General features: G+C 39.4%; 3 protein-coding genes across 3 annotated transcripts; 1 reads left to right on the plus strand and 2 right to left on the minus strand.

Annotated features, from left to right (window-relative positions):
- Positions 1-8,246: 8,246 nt before the first annotated feature.
- LOC137957280 (protein DMP2) lies at positions 8,247-8,990 on the minus strand. Its single transcript, XM_068805037.1, has one exon. The coding sequence runs from the start codon at positions 8,971-8,973 to the stop codon at positions 8,377-8,379; it is 597 nt and encodes a 198-aa protein (XP_068661138.1). The 5' UTR covers positions 8,974-8,990; the 3' UTR covers positions 8,247-8,376.
- Positions 8,991-9,560: 570 nt separating this feature from the next.
- Positions 9,561-12,156, plus strand: LOC137956727 (probable indole-3-acetic acid-amido synthetase GH3.6). Its single transcript, XM_068804321.1, has 3 exons — positions 9,561-9,932; positions 10,282-10,389; positions 10,543-12,156. The coding sequence occupies exons 1-3, from the start codon at positions 9,652-9,654 to the stop codon at positions 11,846-11,848; spliced, it is 1,695 nt and encodes a 564-aa protein (XP_068660422.1). The 5' UTR covers positions 9,561-9,651; the 3' UTR covers positions 11,849-12,156.
- A 1,965-nt stretch (positions 12,157-14,121) lies between these two features.
- On the minus strand, positions 14,122-17,837 carry LOC137957155 (uncharacterized). The gene is made up of 2 exons (XM_068804888.1): positions 17,793-17,837; positions 14,122-14,721 (listed from the first exon to the last, which is right to left on the minus strand). The coding sequence occupies exons 1-2, from the start codon at positions 17,835-17,837 to the stop codon at positions 14,122-14,124; spliced, it is 645 nt and encodes a 214-aa protein (XP_068660989.1).
- Positions 17,838-20,304: the final 2,467 nt, after the last annotated feature.

Consider the following 20,304-nt stretch of genomic DNA (forward strand, 5'->3'; position numbering starts at 1 on the left):
AACTCGAGAATGTGTTCTATTGATAAGGTAGACAACAAATTTGACAGCTTCGCCCTAATAAAATCGAGGCATATTCATGCCAAAGAGAGAGGCATGCACTACTTCCAAAAGTTGTCTATTCTTCCTCTCTGCCAATCAATTTTGTTGGGGACTATAGGTGCATGAGTTCTGATGACGAATTCCATGATTGTTCAGAAAATTACCAAGAGAAGTATCGACAAACTCAGTACCATTGTTAGATTGTAAAACATGAATCTACTTCTGGTACTGAGTGTGTACCTTTTTGGTAAATTTTTGAAAAGCTAGACACACATCACTCTTTTTTATAAGCAGGGATACCCAAGTCATTCTATTTATTGTATTCATCAATAAATGTCACAAAATACCGAGCTTGAGAAATAGAGGGAACCTTTGTAGGACCCCAAACATCAGAATGAATAACCTCAAAAAGTTTAGAACTCTTATTCAAACTCGATAAATAAGAGATACAATGGCTCTTATGCAGTTCACAAGTGTCACAATGAAAATTTAGATTATTCAATCCTGAAAAAAGTTGTGGTCGCAATTTCTTAAGATAACCAAAGGAAAGATGGCCGAGTCTTCGGTGCCATAACCATATAGTTGCTTGAGCACTGTCTTCACTACTAGCTTGATTTGTGTTGAATTTAGGATCCCTTTTCCATGATCACAAACAAGAGAAAGAAGAGAGACAAACGAGAAAAGGGGAGGAAAGCTCTCGGTAGAGAAGAGAAAAAATAAAAAAGAAAATGGTGAGTTGCGTCAAGAAAGGAGAGGGAGAGAGAGAACCAACTCGGGATTGAATGTGTGACTTCCTTAATTCCGAATTAGAATCTCTCTATTTATAGGAGAGGAGGAGGTAGAGTCCTCATACAAGTTGTCATTCAATCCTAATTACATTCTAACTCTAACTCTTCAATATAAGTAAGTCTATTCAAACTAGAACTCCTAGAAGATTAATTGGAGTAGAACTAGGAGTTCTTTATTATCCACGTGCATATAAGGGATAAGCCAGCTCGTAGCCTTATCTGGCTTATCCTAGTGGGCCCCTCATGATTCTCCAATGCACCTTGATAATTGTGCCAGCTCGTGAGATCTTATGGGCCCCACTTGATCTTCAAGTCTTCTAAACCAACTCAACTTGTGCTTCTTGATTCCTTTACTCAAGCTTTCTTTGGGAAATGACTCTTCTTGGTGTCCCAAGTCCTCTAGGATTGTTTTTGATGACCTACGTCCTCATGGTGGGTTCCACCAGCTCGATCACCATGGTGGGCCCCACATTGTAACACTCCCCCTCAAGCTGAGGGTGAAAATACGCCATAAACACCCAGCTTGCTGCATATGGTAGACATGATCTTGTGAGTGACTGGTTTAGTGAGGATGTCTACAACTTGATTTTGTGTGGAGATGTGCTTCAAGGATAAGAGACCAGCTTGGAATTTTTCTCGTATAAAGTGGCAATCAACTTCAATGTGCTCTGTCCTCTCATGGAAGACTGGATTCGATGCAATATGTATTGTTGCTTGGTTGTCATAATATAGATCCATTGGAGCTTCTTTATAAAATCCCAATTCAGTGTGAAGGGACCTTATCCATAATAGTTCACTTACAGTGTATGCCATGGCTCTGTATTCTGCTTCTGCACTGGACCGTGCTACCACGTTCTATTTTTTGTTTTTCCATGTAACCAGATTTCCTCCAACCATAGTGCAAAACCCAGAAGTAGATTTTCTATCATATGGGGATCCAACCCAGTCTGGATCCACGAATCCCTCAATGTTGAAGTGTCCATGTTTTTTTATAGAGGAGCCCCTTTCAGATAACGTAGTATCCTCTCAAGTGTTTGCCAATGACTATGTTGTGGCTTGTGCATGTACTAGCTTACCACACTTACTGCATATAAAATATCTGGCCTCGTTACACATAGGTAAATAAGACGCCCTACTAACATTTAATATTTGCTAATATCCACGTCTTCTCCTGTGCCTCGACATAACTTTGTATTTGTATCCATAGGAGTGTCTACCGATTTGCATCCCAACATACCTGTTTTTTCTAGTAGATCAAGGACATATTTTCTTTGGGATAAAATAATCCCATGTCTGGATTGTAAGATCTCAATACCCAAAAAGTATTTTAGTAATTCAAGATCCTTTGTCTTGAATTTAGCACATATTTTTTATTTTATTTTTTGAATGCCCTCAGAGTCACTTCCAGTTAAAATGATATCATCAACATAAACAGCTAAAATCACCTTACCTCTTGTTGTGTTCTCAATAAATACTGAGTGGTCTGCAGAGCATCTGTAAAAACCTGGTCGTATGAAGGCTTGACTAAAATTTTCAAACCATGCCTGTGGGGATTGCTTTAGCCCATATAGAAATTTTTTAAGGCGACATACGGACTCCCCCTCAACGACATATCTAGGTGGTTGTTGCATATAAGTTTCTTCTTTTATATCACCATTGAGAAAGGTTTTTTTGACATCCATTTGATATATTGGCCATGATGAATTAGCTGCCAAGGATAATAATATACGTACTGAGGTCATTTTTGCCATTGGAGAGAATGTCTCATCATAATCAATGCCATAACATTGAGTGTATTATTTAGCAACTAGTTGTGCAATAGTCCCATTTGGATTATGTTTAATTGTATAAACCCACTTGCAACCAACGGGTTTTTTGTCTGTAGGTAGAGGAACCAGTGACCATGTATGATTCTCATTGAGTGCCTTCATTTCTTCATCCATTGCTGCCTTCCACCCTGGATGTTGTAGAGCCTCCTGATATGACTGTGGAACATATATGGAGGAAATAGAAGAAAGAAACCAACAACATAGAGGTGAGAGGCGATGATGAGACACAAAATTGGAGATAGGATGAGAAGTAGAAGGTTGAGTGCATGAACAAGGTTCTTTTCGTATAGCAATAGGATGAGTATCAAATTCAGGACCAAAAATGACTGGTGTTGAAGGACTTACCTCTGGTGGATCCAACAACTCGGCAGGTGTGGTATCGGCCACTGTCTCTGGGGGCTAAACAATCTCTATATCACGAGGCACATCCGGTAGAGGAGAACTTGGTACTGATGACATACCAGGTAGAGCACTATCAGAATAATATGAGGAGTATTCATAGAATGTTATATCCCTGGACACAAATAAACGTTGCAAAGAGTGACTATAACAAACATAACCCTTTTCTGTTCGAGAGTATCCCAAAAAGATACACTTTATAGATTTAGGGTCAAGTTTGTTGTGTCTAGGTAAAGTATTATGAACACAACATTGACAACCGAAGACTTTCAATGGAAATGCAAATGGATCATCATGTGGTAAAAGTTTAGAGTAGAGGGATTTATTCCCAAGAATAATAGACTGTAGACGATTTATAAGAAAACATGCTATAAGGACAGCATGGGGCTAATAAAAATATGGAACTTTCATGGCATATAATAGACCTCGAGCTACCTCAAGAATAAGACGATTTTTTCATTCAGATACACCATTTTGTTGAGGAATGTAGGCACATGATGTCTGATGGATAATGTCATTCTCTTGACAAAAGGAGTCAATGTTTTTTGAAATATACTCTTTGGCATTATTAGACCGGAGAATTTTTATCTTCTGACCAATTTGTGTGAGTACCATCGCATAAAAAGATTTAAAAATAGATGGTATCTCAGAACGCTCTTTGAAAATAAACAACCAAGTTGTGTGAGTGAAATCATCAATAAAAGTGATAAAATATTTGGCTTGAGAAATATTAGAGACACTCAAAGGGCCCCAAACATCAGTACGAATCAATGAAAAAGAAATGTTACTTTTGACTTCTAGACGAGGAGAGTATGTACTCCTTTGATATTTACTTAACTGACATATCTCACAACTGAATTGTGACCTTATCGTAAGAGATGGAAAAATATGATGAAGAGATTGTACGAAAGGATGTCCTAACCGATTGTGCCATAATCGTGTCTCATTCTCACACCATATTGACCTTTGGCACATCCAAGTAGTAGATCCTCCACCAATCACCTGCTTCGTTATAAGATCCTGAAAAACACATTAAGTAGGTATGAAGGTAACCAAGCAATTAAAATATTTTGTAAGCTGACTCACAAAGAGAAAGTTTAAGGGAAAGGAAGGAACAAAAAGAATATCATTGAGTGAAAGTGATGGGGTGACAGAAGTGGAACCTTTTCCTTGGACTTTGGTTTGAGAACCGTCAGCTATGGTAACAAACTTGTGTGAAAGGCTCGGAGATAAAGAATGTAATAAAGTTTTATTACCTGTAAGATGATCGGAGGCTCCTGAATCAATTATCCAGGATGAGGAGAAGGTAGATAGCATACTTGAAACAGTAGTGGCAGCAGTAGTGGCAAAGGGGCTAGGAGAAGACCCTAGCATAGTCTTTATTTTTTGAAATAATTCATACTCTTCATCAGTAATAATTTTCTATGCAGCTGGTGTTGGGGGATGGTCTCACTAATGAGGGCTTGATTACCCCTTGTTGATTATGACTTGTCATTAGCCTTATAGCATATTTCTTTATAGTGGCCATATTTACCACAGTAAGTGCATGCCCTATAATAGCACTGGTCTATAGTGTGGCCCCAAAATTTACAATGAGTGCATTCAATATCATCTGTTCTGCCAACACTATAAGGCCTATGCAGTGTATCAGGGCTTGAATATAGTTTAGTACATGTCTCCCAAATATGTTTAGCAGTGTCAAGATGAATAACATTACTAGAGATATGTGCTTCCATGCTATTTATCAGCCAACTAATTACCAAAGTATCATTCTTCAGCCATTTTATATAAAAAATATCATCTTCATCAATAGGTGGTCCTCGGGTAGTGAGGTGACCAAGTAGGTCTTTGGTTATGAGAAACCTCCTAACCGAGGTGGACCAACTCATAAAATTGGATACCCCACGTAATGGTATGATGGTGATTTTCAGTATATCACCTTTGATATTCATATTCTCATCAACCATGATAGGCTCTTCTTCTTCAAAAAAACTTCAAATAATATCACCAAGTAGTACTTCTTCAATCAACTTGGTATATGTAAATATAGCATCAATGCTAAATAATTTTTTTTCCAGAAAATCACTCATAAGAGGCTCAATAGCATTCTTCTATTATCAAGGAAATCTTATTCCACGAAAAAAAAAAATCAATGATTTGAGTATGGACTGGTCTCGGTAAACAGATATTCCAAACCGATAAAAACTGTTTTGATAACTCCTTCTAGATAGCGGGGCATGCATATTCATAACATAATAAGATGAAAGAATTCACTTATTAATCCTTGAATCATCATCTAAAAACGAGAACTAGTAGCATAATTTTTATTTTTTTGAACACTTATCTTTTGGCTAGTGTTCTTCCTTCATACAAGAGCCTTCTTTGAGTGAGGTTGATCATCACTTCTCTAGAGCATTCTTTTGTCGAGGGATCCTAAATATGTTGCTCTGATACCATGTTGAATTTAAGATCCCTTTTCCATGATCACGAACAAGAGAAAGAAAAAAAAATGAGAAAAGGGAAGGAAAGCTCTCGGTAGAGAAGAGAAAAAATAAAAAAGAAAAGGGTGAGCTGTGTCAAGTAAGGAGAGGGAGAGAGAGAACCAACTCGGGATTGAATGTGTGACTTCCTTAATTCCGAATTAAAACCTCTCTATTTATAGGAGAGAAGGAGGTAGAGTCCTCATACAAGTTGTCATTCAATCCTAATTACATTCTAACTCTAACTCTTCGATATAAGTAACTCTCAACATAACTACGTCTATTCAAACTAGAACTCCTAGAAGACTAATTGGAGTAAAACTAGGAGTTATTTATTATCCACGTGACTATAAGGGATAAGCCAGCTCGTGGCCTTATCCTAGTGGGCACCTCATGATTCTCCAGCTCACCTTGATAATTGTGCCAGCTCGTGAGATCTTGTGGGACCCACTTGATCTTCAAGTCTTCTAAATCAACTCAGCTTGTGCTTCTTGATTCCTTTACTCGAGCTTGTTTTGGGAGAGGACTCTTCTTGGTGTCCCAAGTCCTCTAGGATTCTTCTTGATGACCTATGTCCTCATGGTGGGTGCCACCAGCTCTATCACCGTGGTGGGCCCCACATTATAACAATTTGTTTGATTGATTTTTGATTCCCCATTCTTTGTCAACTCCAAATAGTAGAGTTTGCCCCGTCTAACACCATAACCAAGAATCTTCCGAGTTAGAATGTCCTTAAAGACACAAAATGAGGGCCAAAAAGTTACAGTACAAGCAAGAGTTGAAGTAATTTGGCTAACAAACAACAGATTGTATTCAAGTGATGGAACAATAAGGACAATATCTAATGTAAGATTATTCGACATGATAACTGATTTTTCCCCAGTAATAGGAGAGGTACTACCATTGGCGGTGGAAATAACGGATTGAGGAGAAGGTAGGACAAATTTTAAATGACTGGAATCCCTCGTCTTGTGATCAAATGCACCTGTATCAATAATCCAAGTTCTATTATTAGAATATGCAGAGAATATTGATGCTTTACCGATAATACCAGGATGGGCAACATTTGTCGTAGGCAATATTTTTCCCTAACAATCTTTTTTCGATGTTTTTTTTAAGAAGTCCCACCCCTCTGGATAACCAATAATCTCATAACAACGCTGTTGTGAATGACCTTTTCCCCCGCAGTGAGTGCATACCCGGTTGTTAGCTCTTCCAGAGATTGGACGATAGCTCCCCATTGTCTGTTTCTTGGTTAATTCGGATTTTGGGTCCGGTTTGGGAAGTAGTCCGGTTCGGTTCGACAGTCCTATTTGGTCTATTTCGGTTTGGGTTGGTTCGATTTGATCCTGGCCCGATTCAGTTCTGGTTTGATTTTGGATCGGTTCGGTAGTCAAGTTCTATTCGGTAGTCCTATTTGGTCTGGTTCGGTTTGTTTCTGGCCTGATTCAGTTCTAGTTTGATTTTGGATCGGTTAGGGTTCGATTCGGTCTAGTCAGATTCTGTTCCGATCCAGTTCTATTCCGGTTTGGTTCGGGTCCAGTCCCATTGTGGTCCGGTTCCGATCCTATTTGGATCTGCTGGGTTGACCCGCAGATAAATAAAGGAACAGTAGTTCCTAAGTTTAAAACAAAAAAAATTCAGCTTTCTCTTTCGGCGACAACAAGGAAGCTTCAGATTCCTTCGACGACGGCGGTGGTCGACAGCGATAACGGGGCCGGTGGTGTGGTCGTCGGCAACGCTATTTCGGCTATGGGACCGTCGTTGCATAAAAAAGAGTTATGGTAGTTGTCGGCTTCTTTCGGTCGGTGGTGTTGTCTGCTGGAGGGCCGAACGGTGGCTCGATCGTTCACGGCGACGTTCGAACAGCTCTTCTTATCACAACGTTGACAGAACGTGTTCGACGACGTTCGAAAGCTCTCTGATGGTGGCGACAGAGCGTCTTCAACAATGACAGTGCGGTTGTCGGCGACGTTCGGAAGCCGATTTTAAACCAGCTCTTCGTGCGCTTCGGCTACGGGACAAAGCTTTTGCTCTGTTCTTGGGCTAGAAGCTATTCGTGCACTTCGGCTACGGGACTGAGTTCTTCGGCTATAAGAAGCTCTTCGACGGTGGCTTCTTCATTCAATGCGACGAGATAAAATTTTCTCCTGCTCTGATACCATGTAAAACAGAGACACACATAAGTGTTTCAAAGAATATTTTTCTGACGATTGATTTTTTTCTCCTAATGGAGGCTTTTTATAATACATTTATAGCCTAATTAAGATCCAATTTAGATCTTAGAATTAGGAATAAAATAAGGAAACAAATCATTTCCTATAATTACGGTAACAAATTACAAAATTTACAGCTCATTTCAACATTAATCAAAGTCGAACTTGGGGCATAATTTAGATATTCAAAAACACATTTTCACCAATGAAGTTTCAAATATTTTTCCATGAAAATTTAATTTCATCAACAAAGTTGTTCACTCTACCCATGAAATTTAATTAAATTTCACCAACATAACCTATACCAACGAAAATGTGCCAACATAATCTATTCACAAAAATTTCAAGCCCAAAGGTTCTATCATGGAAATTTAAAACTCGTAGAGAGTGCCTTATTACATTAATTAAAAATAATGGTCACGAAATTTTTTTCAATAGCCATATGCTCTAAGACGTAGAGAAGATTAATTGCATTAAGAAAAATATAATGTCAAGTACTTGAAACGAGTTCACTCCAACAACATAAAAATGAGCTTATCTCATCACACCCATTATATCTGTTGCATCAAACACACTCTTACACGTAGCAATCACACCCCATCAAAGAAATTCAACCTTCGTCACTCTAGGAATCTTGTGTTGTATCAGCTGCACTGGGATAGCCAATTCCATGGCGCTTGTTGGGGAAAACCATGAACACAGAGCTAGAAACCGCACCCACAGCAGCAGGCAAAGACATGAGGAGTGTCTTCTGGGATGTCTCCAGAGATGGATAATAACATCCTACTGTGTTCGGATCCAACACTCCCAACACTGCGAAGACGAACAAGGAGAAGAAAGCGTGAACGAAATCCCCCAGCTGAAGCTTGTACTTTGACAGATCCAATGACTTCGCGTTGGCGTCAGAGAACGCCCACAACCCTTTGACGGTGGCGATTCCATAGTAAATCCTCCCGTCGGATCCCGTGTAACTGTCTGTGAAAGACGAGAAGCAACAGGAGAAGCCAGAGATGAGTAGTAAAGCTCCAGTTAAGTACTTGTTAATGGTGCTGCAATGGCCGTAATTGGTTAAAAGGGGAGAAAGGAATTGGTATATGAAGACTGTCCCAGTAGGGAGAAGCTTGATGAGATTCCCTACTCCCGTCAATGTTCTGTCCCCCATGCTCTTTTGGGTGGCCTTTGCAGACGCAGACGAGGAAAACTGATGGCGTTCTGGAGCCATTTCCGTCAGCTGCTTAATCTTCTGCAGATAATCGATCTAGGTTGGTGCTTTAGTGTCCTCCTATTTATAGGACGGAAAGCATCATGGAGTGGGAACGATGGACAGCTTCTGAAAGTGTTTCGTGCACGTTACAAAGCTGTGGGAAGACGATTGGTTTGCTTTCACTCTTCTTTATGTACGTCTTTGCTTATGAAATGCTTAATGGTTTCGTTTCTTGTAGTCAATACCCAAAGGGAAGTTATGACGACCTCATTTCCAGTGTTCTAATGGAAGATAAGTATCAATCCAGAAGGGTTTGGGTTGGGCATTGCTGAAAGGCAATCTCACCCTGCCTCTGAAACTAGAACTTGTGTGTGACTTCACTTATGAACAAAGTCATAAACACTAACTTGGCCGCCACAAGCAATGATGTAATCAACTCCTTTCTTGAATCTATGTAAACCCTTTGATAAGAATATTTTGATTATTTTTTGACATATTTTAATTCAAGTAAACTTCAGGCTCAGTTTACTCCTAAACCCTTTTATCGTTTTAATTGATACAATTCTTTAATTGAGTCATTAGGTGGCTGTCCGTTTTTTCTCAAACTCCAGTCAAGACTGTCACGGTCCTCACGAGAGGAATCGAACGCAGACACCCGACTATCAGCCGTGTCTGGCAGTGAGCAGGTCATCGAAGATGGCGGACGAAGAAATCCTGAGGCAGCTTGAGGAATCCACCAGAGATGCACGTCGCGTACAGCGTCAGACCCTCGCGGCGATCCTTGCCCGCAACTCTGGCGTTTCTTATTTGCAGCCCTATTTGCTGAACGACGCCGATCCGCCCATGGACCCTGAATCCTTCAGGCGGCTTGTCCCCATTTCTTCGTACGATGACTACGCGGATTACATCCAACGGTTGGCCGACGGTGATACTTCTTCCTTCCTTTCCGTTGATCCCCTCCTCTGTTTCTTCTCCAGGTATGATGTGCTTTTTTTTTTTTTTTTTATCATTCTTACTTTGTGGAAAAAAATGGTAAATTTCTTAAATGGTTCAATGCTTGAGAAAGATAAACAAGTCAAACAGTAGGGGATTAATTGATGCAGAGCCTCGATGATCCAGAAATCTGACAAATTTCCCGATTACTTTTGCGTGCTGGGTTCTATTTTAAAGGTCGACTGCTTCTGTTCTCAGCTTGCTTCTTCGGCAAGCGTGCATCTGTTTCATAGTAAAAAAATAACCTATTTTACATGCCAATTTCAGTTTTGTAAAGATAAACAGCGATCTGAGCACATGAACTGAAACACAAACCTTCTTCACTTCCTTTAGTTCAGGAACGAGCACTGTGAGGCCGAAGATGATACCTTACTTTGACTCGAAGGAATCAAAATCTGCATCAATTTTGGTCCACCAGGCTAGTGCTGTAATTCTGAGAAGGTAATAAACTGGTCTTATTATCTGATACTGTCCATATCTCTGTTCATCTAATTCTGAGAAGGTAATAAACTGGTCTTATTATCTGATACTGTCCATATCTCTGTTCATCTGATAGATGATTAAAGCAGCATGTTTTGCATTTTCTACATTCAGGTTATTTCCTCCCAGACCAGCAATCACTAAGATCCTATGGTTTATTTATGCTGGACAAGTCACAAGGACTAAAGGTGGCCTTAAAGTAATGGCTGCTACGGCTTATCCGATGCAAAACAATGGCCCAAATGCAACACGTATCTTCTCCTTGTGTGTGTCTCCCCCACAAATTCTCAAAAGCACAGAGGTTCATCAACAAATGTACTGTCATCTTCTCTGCGGCCTAAGAAACTACAGTTCCATAGATGCGATTCGGGCACCATATGCCTTAGGTTTGATAAGGGCGTTTAGCCTTCTGGAATCCAAGTGGGAGCAACTGTGTAAAGATATTGAATGTGGATCTGTTAGCCCTGAGATCACAGATCCAGCTCTCAGAGATTCCATGCAAGAATTTCTTGATGGACCTCAGTATGAAATTGCACTGAGAATCCAAGCAATTTGTGAAGGAAGTAACTGGGGTGGAATTTTCAGCAAACTGTGGCCAAACTTGCGTTATGTCTCATGTGTTCTCACTGGGAGTATGCAACAGTACTACCCCAAGCTTAGGTACTATGCAGGAGATGTACCTCTGTTAGGAGGTGATTACTTTGCATCAGAGTGTGCAATTGCAATTAATCTGGACCGACTGAAGCCACCAAAGACTACAAGATTTGTGATGATTCCAAATTCAGCCTATTTTGAATTTCTTCCATTTGATTTAGCCACTCAAGAAGTTGGTAAAGAAACAGCAGATATCTCCAGTGTAGAGGTAGGGAAAATTTATGAGGTGGTTGTGACTACTTACAGAGGGCTGTTTCGATATCGGTTAGGCGATGTTGTGAAAGTGGTTGGCTTCTACAATGCGGCTCCAGAGATAGAATTCGTGACAAGGATTCCAAAGGGGGCCCATGAATATGCAACTGAAAGAGAAGTGATGCTTGCAGTGGAAAATTTGCAGGCCAAGCTTAAAGATAGAACTGGAGTGGACATAATAGAATTTACAAGTTGCTGGGAGATTGAATCTACTACAAAGCATTTGGTAATTTTTGTTGAATTAAATTGGGTATGTGAATCTGTTGTGCTCCAAGGCCTCTGTGCATCTGTAGAAAGTTTTCTGGGAGATCTTTATAAGGCGAAGAGGACAGATGGGAAGCTTGGTCCATTGAAGATTTCTGTTGTGAGGACAGGTAGCTTCGATGTGCTAGAGAAGGTGGCCTTAGATGATGGAGCTCCTGCAAGTCAGTACAAGTTACCCAAGGTTTTGAGAAGTGATAAACTTACAAGTATACTGAAAGATTCTGTCATTCTAACTGTAAGTTCGGATTAGTTACTGAGGTATGCATTTTGTCGAAGAATAAAGGTTCAATGAAGAGTAGCTTCACATCTCAGCAGAGTTTCTGATGTCGATGCCAGTTTTATCTGTGTTTGGTGGTAGAGCAACCCAAATAACCAGGCATCAGTCAAGACTTTGATACCATGGCTTCATTGATAACCAAATTAGACTCTTGAGTGAAAGGTTTCCCTCCAAATCCATTGAACCTATCTTATATTGTACAGTGATATGTCATCAAGTTAGTGCATAATCTTATGTCCAACATCCCATTTGTGGTCTAAACATATAAAAGTTTAAATGAATTACCCTAATTTCAGTCATTATGGACTCCAATGAAATTTTGAGTAGACTCCAGGATATAATGAAAATAAGACAATCACCTCCTAATAACCACATCCATTGTTTATGTAAGAGCAAGAGTTTATAAACTTGAGTTAATCTAGTGGCATTGAGTTGAGCCAAACTCGAACCTGCATATGTTCAAATTTGGCTTGACCTTTATACTTTTGAACTCAGCTCAAGTTCAGTCTCAACCTTAAAATTGGAATTGAGGTCGAGTCTAAAAAATTTAATGGAGTTTCAACCCGAGCTCGAGTCTAGTTCGAGCTCTAACCTACATTTAATACTTTAAAAAGTAAAAAAATTTAAAATAAATAAATAAAATATTATGATGACGTCTGTACTATTGAATTGCAAGGTATCACAGAGGAATACAAGACTTTGTAATAAAACATATTAATATATAATAACCAGTTTAATAGACTTAAAAGAAAGAGTAAACACTTCTATCAATAGTATTTATTTAATTGGCAAACAACAACATTAGATATTGACCTAAAAGGGATTGTTGACCTAAAAGGGTTGAACGTTCCATCATCTTTGAGGTTTGAGGTAAATAAGAGTAACTATCTACCAACAAAAGAGGGAATCGATGAAAGCAATTAGAGTAAATGGTATGTTTGTAAAAAAAATAGTTAACGAGTCAACTCACGAGTTACCAAGCCGAGCTTGAAAAATCTCAAGTTTGATTTTGTATACTTAATGAGTCTTCTTTCGAGTTTGAGTTTTGACTTGGTGCTACCCCTAAAGATTATTGGTACATAAGAAAAAGCAGCACCAGATTTACTTTAGTTGAAGTCATATTCCTATCTGATATGGATTCACCGCACTTGAGGGCATCCTCTTCTGTTTATTCTCTCCGGCAGCTTCGTCGAAAGAGGGGATCCTCTTCTGTTTATTCTCGCCGGCAGCTTCGTCGAAAGAAATAGGGAGTCGGAGGTTTCAGACTTCTCTTACCGGCCCAAACTCCCGGGTAGATAAATAGTATATTAACGAATAAGTTATTTCATATATTATTTTAATTATTATTTATAATCTTGTTATGTATTTTGTTCGATTTCACTGGATTGCTCGTCCCTGATCCCACGACCTCCAATCTACATCTCCAACCAGAAATCCAAATATATCAGGCTCGTAAAGCAACCTGGTCTTTACCAACCAGGACATCAGTCATCACCCACCCAGAGGTAGGGGCCGACTTCAATAATTCATGAACTCATCCGCACCCACCATCACGCCTCCATTATAGATTACAGGCAAAGAAAATATATATAAATGAAATGAAAAACCTCTGGTCGAGAGACCTCCATTAAAGATTACACACAAAGAAAAAGAATATATATTAAATGAAATGAAAAGCCTCTGGAGAGATACAGCCGGGTGAGGAAAGAGCTTAAAAGAAAGACGCCTTCTGACGGGAGAATCAGAGCAACACCTTAAATTTGATCTGCAACTCTTTATTTATTTGCTCACCATTGATTCAGTATTACACAAACGCTAGGTAGGGGACGACTGGAGCAGTAAACACCCCCAAACTCTTACCCCTAATTTACATACAAACACTATACACAATCCCTATTACCTTAAAAGTATATAATCTTCCTCCAAGAAAACAAGTAAAGACACAGCTGCCTTCTAGGTACATCAATATCTTTTTTTTTTTTTTTTTTTTGCCTTCTTCGATTGTACAGAAGCCCCCCGCCGTTCTTCTTCTTCCCACAAATCGTCTCCATCTTAATTGACTCCTGCTTTCCCCTCGGGTCTCAGTGATCATCCTTCCCGTTTAAAAAAATCGCAGGACGAAATGATTTTTGAGAGACGAGGGGGAAGGCACAAAGTATTGGAATCTCAATAAAGGCGGAGAAGAGAATAGGAAACGTCGGAATTAGAAGGGGATCTACAACTACTACTACCCTTTTTTGGGGTGGTTAATCGAGCCGAAGCAAGCGCCTCAGATCCTTGGTTGCCGAATCGTCGACGACTCCCGGAACACTCTTCTTCTTGGAGAAACTGGGCAGCGGCAGGTCGCTCGGTGCAGGCGACTTAAAAAACGCTGAACCGGCGTAAACGTCAGACTGGAAAATGGGCACCATCCCCGGATCCGGACCCAGTCTCTCCGTCCCACAGAGGATGAGATCTCCGGCGGCCGTCGCCGGGGCCGTTTTCATCGCAGTAAATGCACAAATTTTCTTCTCTGACAGCGACTCGCCACGCTTCAAAATCGTCACCTGCCCCATGACGAGCATCTTCGCTGTTTTCGTCGCTTCCTCTGTCGACCTTTTCTGTGGCTCGGGAACCTGTTGTTTCCTGGGCTCGGGCCTAGTCACCGGCTTCCTGTTAGCTCTTGGCTTGCCGGCGCTCCGGCGGGGGAAAACGACGTGCGAATCGGGGATTCTCATACGGTCGATAAGGCAGTCCTGAGGACGCAAGACTTGGGTTCCCATGGCAGCGACGATGACGATGATGAGGATATTCCCCCAATTCGTTCCGGTAAAAAAAAATCCGTCGCCAAAAGACGGAAATTCTACCTGCAAAAAAGAAAAAAAAAAAAAAGGAGAGAGACAGAAGGGGATTTCAAAGCTTTTTCGTCGTTGTTTGCTCCCTTCGTCTTCCTCCTCTTGAAGGAAATTCTTTAACGCTGCTATAGTCTCTCTGGTGGCTTCTCAGGGGCGTATATGTAGCAGAGGGCAGGGGAGCGGTTGGGTTCCACACCCACCGCGGTGGTGGACCCCATCTAGTCCAAACGGAGGAGCCGTCCCGTTTCTTTGACCCTGGACCGGGTCCTTCCGCGTCAACTCATCCACCTCTTTCCTCTTTCTGCTTTCCGTTAGTGGCAACGTCCGTTAAATCTCCCGATCTGGATAACCTGAGCCTTCTTTTCCATGAGAATCACATAAGAAGCTACGTTTATTGATGAAAAGCTTCTGAGAGAGCTTCTCACGCCAAGCGTTTCTTTTTAACCTTTATTGTCTTGGTAATGACAAGATAGACGGGTGGTTGAGATTTATGCGTAGATGGGCAACAGAAACAGATCACTTATTAATTAATCTAAAACGGGCCCACATGGAAAGGCAAACGGAAAATGAGATTAATTCAAGGAATGGGACCTTTTTATAATTTTTTAATTGTTATGGAGTAAAGTAGGAGAGGCAGTATTATAAGATGCCACCATGATAGCTAAAAGGGTGGCCGGATCGCTTTTAGAGAAAGAGAAGAAGGGGGGGTTCCACGCTTCCACTTATTCCCTGCTTTATGAAAAGAAAAAGAAGAAATCCGAGCAGCTTTTTTATGTAAAAATGGGTCTTTCTCCTGTAATCCAACACTCTCTCTTTCTTCTTTACTCGCAGGCGCTCTTTTCTGCAATGGAGAGAAGTGGAGAGCATCCAAAGAAATGGAGTGAAGGAAATCACAGAACTGTTATTGCTTGTTATTACCAGTATACCACATGGCCCAGTATATGAGTGCTCTTTCCACTCTTCTTTCTCCTCTGTTACAGAAAGCTTTTAATGTAACGAATATGGCAATCAATATATGCTTAATATGCATGCATAGATCATTGAGTGTGAGAGTGGGTGGTTCTCAAACCTAAAAATGGTTGTGATGCTCAAATAAACAAGTTTTTTTTTTTTTTGGAAATGTAACTAAATTCTTGAACATATTAAGAATTAGACGCCCTAATTTTAAACTAACGAGAGTCATAGTTTCAGAACTTCTAGTAGAAAAACCTGGAATTAGATTCTGTGGGGAGTAAAAGTGACTCCAAAAGCCGTTATGTAAGTGGGGACTAAAAGTGAATTACTCACTTGTTCAAGTGAAAAAACGAGCGAAAGTGAGTTAACTCCATGAGACCAGTGAATTCACTTTCACTCGTCTCTTCACTCGACGCTCAACAGTTTATCTTCTCGCTATTTGCTCTCCATTTACTTGTGCTCGCTCTTTGCTCTCCGCTCTCCTCCAAGTACGCTCGCCGTTCATTAATCTACTAGTCGTCCATCTACCAATCGTCGCTCGCTTCTCATCTTTCTACTAACCCTCCCTTCAGTTCTCCTCTGTGTCAACCGCTTCTCTTCCTCTCTGCAACCGTCTTTCTTCATATTTGCTTCAACCAACTTCTTTTCCTGCCGTTTCTCTTTTCTCTATTTCCACAACCGTCCTCCCTCCCGGTTTCTCTCACCGCCCCTCTCTTGGAACCTAAATTTCTATCATCTCAACCTCACTGCCCTTCTCTCTAACCCTAATTTCTCTCATCTCATTATGGTCACCCCCATTTTGAACATTCAACCCTAAATTTCTCTCAATTTCTCAAATGTAAATATATCATTCCTATCCAAAATTTCTTTGTAAACCGAAATTCAAAAACCTCTCACATCTCACCAAAGGTATTGTACTCTAGCCGAAGAGGACATTCGGAAGTTTGGTGGCATTTTTGTTTTGTAAGTGTTTTCTGCTTGTCGGGTCTTTACATTCGTTTTAATTTGGTTGTCTATGGAGATGTGATATGGATAAAGCAATTTGTTGATGAGAAAGCATGTTGTAAGGATAGTATGGTGACGGTAGAAGTTGGGCACATGCATATGTTGAAGGAGGGCTCGAGAAACTTCAAGAAGGTATTTATTTTTTCTCTTGACCACACCATTTTGTTGTGGTGAATATACACAAGAGATTTGATGTATGATTTCACTATCATGACAAAAAGATTGGAATTATCTCGACATATATTCTTTTGCATTATCTTACCGGAAAACCTTTAATGTAGTATTAAACTGAGTAGAGATCATAGTACCAAAGGATTTGAAAGTCGGTAATACTTTTGATCTATCTTTAAGTAAAAATAATCATGTAACTTGAGAGAAGTCATCAACAAATGTAATAAAATACTTCGAATAAGAAATATTAGATACGTTCAAGGGTCCCGACACATCAGTATGAAGTAAAGAAAAATAAGCAACACCTTTAGTTTTGCTTCAAGGGGAATAAATACTCCGTTGGTAGTTACTCAATTGACAATTTTCACAGTTCAAATGAGAAATAGATTGTAATAAAGGAATTGCAGGTTTAAGGGTGTCCAAGATGGGAGGCTTATATATAGGTATTTTCGCCCACAAACCATCATTTATGCTTATGCCATATAGTTAGCAAAGTGCCAAAGAAGTTGAGTTATAAATTATCTATTGACGAAGGCTTCAAGAATGAGTTTGAAGTTGCTAGTGAGACAACCTTGGAATTTGAAGAAAAATGGAAGAAGCTCATTCAAAAATATGATGAAATGTGGCTCCACTTGTTATATGAAATTCGAGAAAATGTGATTCCTTCCTACATGAAGCAAACATTTATTGTAGGTAAGGCTACTACACAAAGAAGTGAAAGCATTAATTCATTTGTTCAAAGGTCATTTTTTCAAAGGTTATTTTTCAAAAGGTTTTGGCACATTAGGTCCTATGAAGAAGAATTCAAATGTCTCAGTTGTCACATATTTCTATTCTTGTTATCTCTTGATTGCTAGAGTTCTCTCAATCTCTCCCTCCATGGGTGGTAAGTGGGTTGGTTGAGGTCAAGGATTGGAGGTTGGGAGAAGGACTTGGTCAGCACCGGCACCTACCTTCCTCTGGACTTGGTCAGCACCAGCACCTTCCTCCTTGTCCATGCTTGAGTCACCACCAAGTCCGAAAAGTGGTTTGAAAATCAAGCTTGGACCAGAAATGATTTGATACTACTTGTTAGTTGTTTACATACTTGCTGATGTCTTGAATATTTTGCTTTACACAGAAAACTGTATCAGACTGATACTTAAAAACCAACTCAGGCAATAGCAACTGAATAGCACAGCATTTTTATCAATAAAATTGATTGGAGTGGGAGAATATAACACTAGCTTCTAATCTATACAAGTTATGAAACAAGAAAATTTGATGTCTTTCAAATCCATATAAGCCAACATGCTAAACCCAGCAAAGAAAGAGAGATAATACAATTAGGTTACAGCTAGAGAGCACTTTGATAATTAAGAAAAATTTGGAGATTATAACTTCAGCTTACCAGCAAAGAGATTCTTGGTCTTCAATCTTCTTTGGCTTAAAAGAAATCTTTATAGATACAAAATCTTTATTTTTTTATTTTTCAAATTACTTGATTATTTTGGTCATATGAAATAAAATACCTCTTTCTTTGTTTTTTGATTAAAAAGACATAGAAACTTCACTTGGACGAAACAAATATGGGAGAAGAAAATTATTCATAATTGTAAAATAAAACTCCATACACCAATCAAAACCGTTATAATCTAAAAAATAGAAAAAAAACTCTGCTCAATTTCAAAAGGTGAAAAAAAGACCTAATTTAGGCATAAAAAGAGAATAACTTTTTAAGGTAACACAAAAAATCACTTCTTGGATGAAAAATAAAATAACTTCATTCACATTTGATATTAGGTATACTCCTATATTTTAAAGATAGTGGTTCTAGGTATTAATTCGAATTTGATATTAGGTATACTCCTATATTTTAAAGATAGTGGTTCTAGGTATTAATTCGAAGTGATAAAAAAATTATAAATTAAAGAAATACTAGAGAAAAACAATGATAATAACAATCATATTTTAACAAAAAGGAGGCAACTGTGCAATTCTCTACTTCCAAAATTGAGTTTCTAAAGAAAATAAGAAAGACTTGATTATCAAATCAATGAGGGTGACCCTTTGAGAAAAAAAAAAGTAGAGGGAAACAGCACAAAAAGAACTTAACAAATTGCACCAGGTATGAACTGAAGAAAATTTATGGGAGGTGAGTAAGCTAACACCAATTAGAAGAGCACGGGCCAACAATCTCCCCTTAAAACCAAAACATAATAATCTTATTAAGATTAAACTTACATAACAACTCAGGAGTCAGGAGGCAGTAAATTCTGTTGGTCTGAACCAAATAAATTTGCTTCCTTCACTGACCTATCTATCTTTGAAGCCCTCTTTGAGAAGGCGGTGCCGAACAGAGTAGATCTGAACTTCTGATCCCGCCATCTGGTCGAGCCTCTTCAACACCGAAGTCTGATAAAATGGCAAGGTGACTGACTTAACCCCAGGTACAAACAAGATTCTTTTGCGATCTCAGCACCAAGGCCTTGCATGCCAGAGATGAGAATATTAGATGCAAAACTGATCGGCGAGCTGCCGACTGTGAAGATCTTCATCGATGTTCTTCGAGTTTCCGTCCATGGCAGCAAGGAATGTCAGAGGTATTCCAAAGATTGCGAGCGACTTCTATAGCTCTTTTTTTTCTTCACCGCAGCTACCTGCTTCCAATGAAGCGCTCTTGACTGTTGGAGACGAGGGAAGCACTGCCTATCCTATGATCCACAATTCCGCTACAAATCACCATGCACCTGATTAACATCCTGACACGAACTTCCTGGCTGGAACGGCAACACTGAACACTCTTGAGTTCGAAATTTTTGTTGGGTCTGTCGCAGGTTGTCTAACACTGATCCACGTCATAATTCCCTTAGGCTATCTCACTCAACTAAAATTTAAAAATAAATTGCTTCATAGATTTAAAAATAAATATAAATTTAATTAAAAATTATCATTTCTATTAAATTATATGTATTATAATAGAAAAATCGTTATCATCTTTGCAAGTTTTTATTACGAACAGAGGGACAAGGTAAATTTTGTGAGATCATGTTCAAGATCAAGTTTACAGATTTAAGGAAACCCCAGACCTGACCCGCATCCACCATAATTAGAACTTTTGCTGGCACGCAAGTCCCACAAAGCTGGGTTCTTCAGCAATCATACTCTCTAGGTTGTAAGTGGGGCTATCATTTGAATATTACACAAGAAATGTGACCCACCAGACCATCACCACGATCCCCAAGTGCTGGCCCAATTTTGTTAAACTTTGACCAAAGTTCAGAGCAACAAAGGGTCACCAGTGATGCCTTTATATTGCAAAAATAAGAGATTCTTCTTTTCTACTAGGTGCCGTTCTTAACCACTTCATTACAAGGTCCGAATAGATCAGCACAGCCCACAGCTTGAGATAAAAAAAAGGAAAAAAAAAAAGCTACAGTCCTCATCTCATCGCCTGTAAAAAATAACAATGAAAACACCACGACA

This window comes from Aristolochia californica, unplaced genomic scaffold (genome assembly GCF_029961685.1).
Source record: "Aristolochia californica isolate CCGP_79_NKW_82.1479 unplaced genomic scaffold, dmAriCali1.0.hap1 SCAF_2, whole genome shotgun sequence".
In the NCBI taxonomy this organism is placed as follows: Eukaryota; Viridiplantae; Streptophyta; class Magnoliopsida; order Piperales; family Aristolochiaceae; genus Aristolochia; species Aristolochia californica.